This window comes from Scylla paramamosain, chromosome 49 (assembly GCF_035594125.1).
Source record: "Scylla paramamosain isolate STU-SP2022 chromosome 49, ASM3559412v1, whole genome shotgun sequence".
Classification (NCBI taxonomy): domain Eukaryota; kingdom Metazoa; phylum Arthropoda; class Malacostraca; order Decapoda; family Portunidae; genus Scylla; species Scylla paramamosain.
In genome coordinates this window covers 3,430,756-3,435,000 of record NC_087199.1, presented here as the reverse complement: position 1 = coordinate 3,435,000, position 4,245 = coordinate 3,430,756, and the positions used below count along the sequence as shown (strand labels likewise).

The 4,245-nt window shown below is 47.3% G+C and overlaps 2 protein-coding genes across 3 annotated transcripts in view; both read left to right on the top strand.

Annotated features, from left to right (window-relative positions):
• Nucleotides 1–91, top strand: part of LOC135095528 (uncharacterized) — a 4,316-nt gene extending 4,225 nt beyond the window's left edge. The window contains exon 4 of the mRNA XM_063996406.1: nucleotides 1–91. This exon is cut by the window's left edge and continues 309 nt beyond it. The gene's annotated coding sequence lies outside the window, so the exon portion shown is untranslated.
• A 1,596-nt stretch (nucleotides 92–1,687) lies between these two features.
• On the top strand, nucleotides 1,688–4,245 carry LOC135095501 (uncharacterized). Of its 2 annotated transcripts, none has more exons than XM_063996359.1 (2): nucleotides 1,688–1,877; nucleotides 1,956–4,245. In XM_063996359.1, the coding sequence occupies exon 2, from the start codon at nucleotides 2,155–2,157 to the stop codon at nucleotides 4,243–4,245; it is 2,091 nt and encodes a 696-aa protein (XP_063852429.1). In that variant the 5' UTR covers nucleotides 1,688–1,877; nucleotides 1,956–2,154. The 2 variants fall into 2 exon arrangements, with proteins under 2 accessions (XP_063852429.1, XP_063852430.1); XM_063996360.1 differs by having other exon boundaries at nucleotides 1,917–4,245.

Sequence of the window (4,245 nt, the reverse complement as noted above, 5' to 3'; positions counted from 1 at the left end):
TTCCCTAGTACTACCACAAATCACTGGTTACTCGTACACACGCCCTCTTGTACTGTGTAACCTCAAATATATACTTGTAAATCGAAGTGGTGTCTTTTGTTTCAGTCACCCTTAAATGCCGTTTTCTGTGATGCGAGAAATTGGTGTTTTGTTGAGTTATCCTTATAAGTTTTACGTTTTTTCTCGTAAGGAGTTAAAAAACGGGTACTCTTTCTCGGTAACTTATAAATTTGTTAGTTCATCAATTGTAGTAGTACTATAATATTATTTTCTGTCGTTGTAGTAGTAGTAGTAGTAGTAGTAGTAGTAGTAGTAGTAGTAGCAGAAGTAGTAGTAGAAGTAGTAGTAATAGTAGTAGTAGTAGTAGTAGTAGTAGTAGTAGTAGTAGTAGTAGTACCACACATTTAGTAATACGATAAAACATTAGAGCAAGTAACACAACTCCGAAATGATTGAATTGATGCACCTGATGCAACACCTAACACCCAAACCTTGCCCAACCTAGCAACCTCACCCAGCCTAACAAAACGAAACCTTATCAAACCTAATTTAACCAATCTAACCTAACCTAAACCTTTATATCAAAATGCTAGTGTTATTTCAATATTATCCACGTAACAGCGGTAGTAGTAGTAGTCGTAGCAGTACTGTTTACTTCCTGAAGGGTTGGACGTCTATGAAAAGACGTGGAAAAGTGCAGGGTGGTATCATCAGCGTAGGAGTGGATAGGACAAGAAGTTTGGTTTAGAAGATCATTGATGAATAATTGGAAGAGTGGGTGACAGGACAGAACCCTGAGGAACACCACTGTAACAGATTTACAAGAACAGTGACTGTTTACCACAGCAGCAATAGAACGGTCACAAAGGAAACTTGAGATGAAGTTACAGAGAGAAGGATAGAAGCCGTAGAAAGGTAGTTTGGAAATGAAAGCTTTGTGCCAGACTCTATCAAAAGCTTTCGATATGTCCAAGGCAACAGCAAAAGTTTCACCAAAATCTCTAAAAGAGGATGACCAAGACTCAGTAAGGAAAGCCAGAAGATCACCAGTAGAGCGGCCTTGACGGAACCCATACTGGCGATCAGATAGAAGGTTGTGAAGTGATAGATGTTTAAGAATCTTCCTGTTGAGGATAGATTCAAAAACTTTAGATAGGCAGGAAATTAAAGCAATAGGACGGTAGTTTGAGGGATTAGAACGGTCACCCTTTTTAGGAACAGGCTGAATGTAGGCAAACTTCCAGCAAGAAGGAAAGGTAGATGTTGACAGACAGAGCTGAAAGAGTTTGACTAGGCAAGGTGCAAGCACGGAGGCACAGTTTCGGAGAACAATAGGAGGGACCCCATCAGGTCCATAAGCCTTCCGAGGGTTTAGGCCAGCAAGGGCATGGAAAACATCATTGCGAAGAATTTTAATAGGTAGCATGAAGTAGTCAGAGGGTGGAGGAGAGGGAGGAACAAGCCCAAAGTTAGAGTTTTTAGCAAAGGTTTGAGCGAAGAGTTAAGCTTTAGAAATAGATGTGATAGCAGTGGTGCCATCTGGTTGAAATAGAGGAGGGAAAGAAGAAGAAGCAAAGTTATTGGAAATATTTTTTGCTAGATGCCAGAAGTCACGAAGGGAGTTAGATCTTGAAAGATATCTATGTATGAATGTATGCACGAATGTATAAAGATTTTAGAAGATGGAAAGACAAGTAAGTAAGAAAAGAGAAAAGACATTTTTTCCTGGCCACGAGAAATTTGTTAGTAGTCAAGTGTGGCCAGGGGAGAGTTGTCCACGCTAGGTCTGGTCGTCAGCAGGTTTGGCCAGGATAGGGTTGGCCAGGGTAGGTTTGGTCGTCATCAGGATTGTCCAGGATAGGTTTAGTCATCATCAGGTGTGGCCAGGGGAGATCTGGCCTAAAATTAGTCATCAGGTGTGGCCAGGGGAGATCTGGCCTAAAATCAGTCATCAGGTGTGGCCAGGGGAGATCTGGCCTAAAATCAGTCATCAGGTGTGGCCAGGGGAGATCTGGCCTACGTTTTGTCATCATCAGGTATGGCCAGGGGAGAACTGGCCTACGTTCTGTCATCATCAGGTGTGGCCAGGGGAGAACTGGCCTAAAATTAGTCATCAGGTGTGGCCAGGGGAGAACTGGCCTACGTTTTGTCATCATGTGTGGCCAGGGGAGATCTGGCCTAAAATTAGTCATCAGGTATGGCCAGGGGAGAACTGGCCTACGTTTTGTCATCATCAGGTGTGGCCAGGGGAGAACTGGCCTAAAATTAGTCATCAGGTATGGCCAGGGGAGAACTGGCCTACGTTTTGTCATCATCAAGTGTGGCCCGGGGAGAACTGGCCTACGTTCTGTCATCATCAGGTGTGGCCAGGGGAGAACTGGCCTAAAATTAATCATCAGGTATGGCCAGGGGAGAACTGGCCTACGTTTTGTCATCATCAGGTGTGGCCAGGGGAGAACTGGCCTACGTTTTGTCATCATCAGATATGGCCAGGGGAGAACTGGCCTAAAATTAATCATCAGGTGTGGCCAGGAGAGAACTGGCCTACGTTTTGTCAACATCAGATATGGCCAGGGGAGAACTGGCCTACGTTTTGTCATCATCAGGTATGGCCAGGGGAGAACTGGCCTAAAATTAGTCATCAGGTATGGCCAGGGGAGAACTGGTCTACGTTTTGTCATCATCAGGTATGGCCAGGGGAGAACTGGCCTACGTTCTGTCATCATCAGGTATGGCCAGGGGAGAACTGGCCTACGTTTTGTCATCATCAGGTGTGGCCAGGGGAGAACTGGCCTACGTTTTGTCATCATCAGGTGTGACCAGGGGAGAACTGGCCTACGTTTTGTCATCATCAGGTGTGGCCAGGGGAGAACTGGCCTACGTTTTGTCATCATCAGGTATGGCCAGGGGAGAACTGGCCTAAAATTAATCATCAGGTATGGCCAGGGGAGAACTGGCCTACGTTTTGTCATCATCAAGTGTGGCCAGGGGAGAACTGGCCTACGTTCTGTCATCATCAGATATGGCCAGGGGAGAACTGGCCTACGTTTTGTCATCATCAGGTATGGCCAGGGGAGAACTGGCCTACGTTTTGTCATCATCAGGTATGGCCAGGGGAGAACTGGCCTACGTTTTGTCATCATCAGTTGTCATCATCAGGTATGGCCAGGGGAGAACTGGCCTACGTTTTGTCATCATCAGGTGTGGCCAGGGGTGATCTGGCCTACGTTTTGTCATCATCAGGTGTGGCCAGGGGAGAACTGGCCTACGTTTTGTCATCATCAGGTGTGGCCAGGGGAGAACTGGCCTAAAATTAGTCATCATCAGGTGTGGCCAGGGGAGAACTGGCCTACGTTTTGTCATCATCAGGTGTGGCCAGGGGTGATTTGGCCTACGTTTTGTCATCATCAGGTATGGCCAGGGGAGAACTGGCCTACGTTTTGTCATCATCAGGTATGGCCAGGGGAGAACTGGCCTACGTTTTGTCATCATCAGGTGTGGCCAGGGGAGAACTGGCCTAAAATTAGTCATCATCAGGTGTGGCCAGGGGAGAACTGGCCTACGTTTTGTCATCATCAGGTGTGGCCAGGGGAGAACTGGCCTACGTTTTGTCATCATCAGGTGTGGCCAGGGGAGAACTGGCCTACGTTTTGTCATCATCAGGTATGGCCAGGGGAGAACTGGCCTACGTTTTGTCATCATCAGGTATGGCCAGGGGAGAACTGGCCTACGTTTTGTCATCATCAGGTGTGGCCAGGGGAGAACTGGCCTACGTTTTGTCATCATCAGGTGTGGCCAGGGGAGAACTGGCCTACGTTTTGTCATCATCAGGTATGGCCAGGGGAGAACTGGCCTACGTTTTGTCATCATCAGGTGTGGCCAGGGGAGAACTGGCCTACGTTTTGTCATCATCAGGTATGGCCAGGGGAGAACTGGCCTAAAATTAATCATCAGGTATGGCCAGGGGAGAACTGGCCTACGTTTTGTCATCATCAAGTGTGGCCAGGGGAGAACTGGCCTACGTTTTGTCATCATCAGGTATGGCCAGGGGAGAACTGGCCTACGTTTTGTCATCATCAGGTGTGGCCAGGGGTGATTTGGCCTACGTTTTGTCATCATCAGGTATGGCCAGGGGAGAAGTGGCCTACGTTTTGTCATCATCAGGTGTGGCCAGGGGAGATCTGGCCTAAAATTAGTCATCACCAGGTGTGGCCAGGGGTGATCTGGCCAGGACGGGTGAGGTGA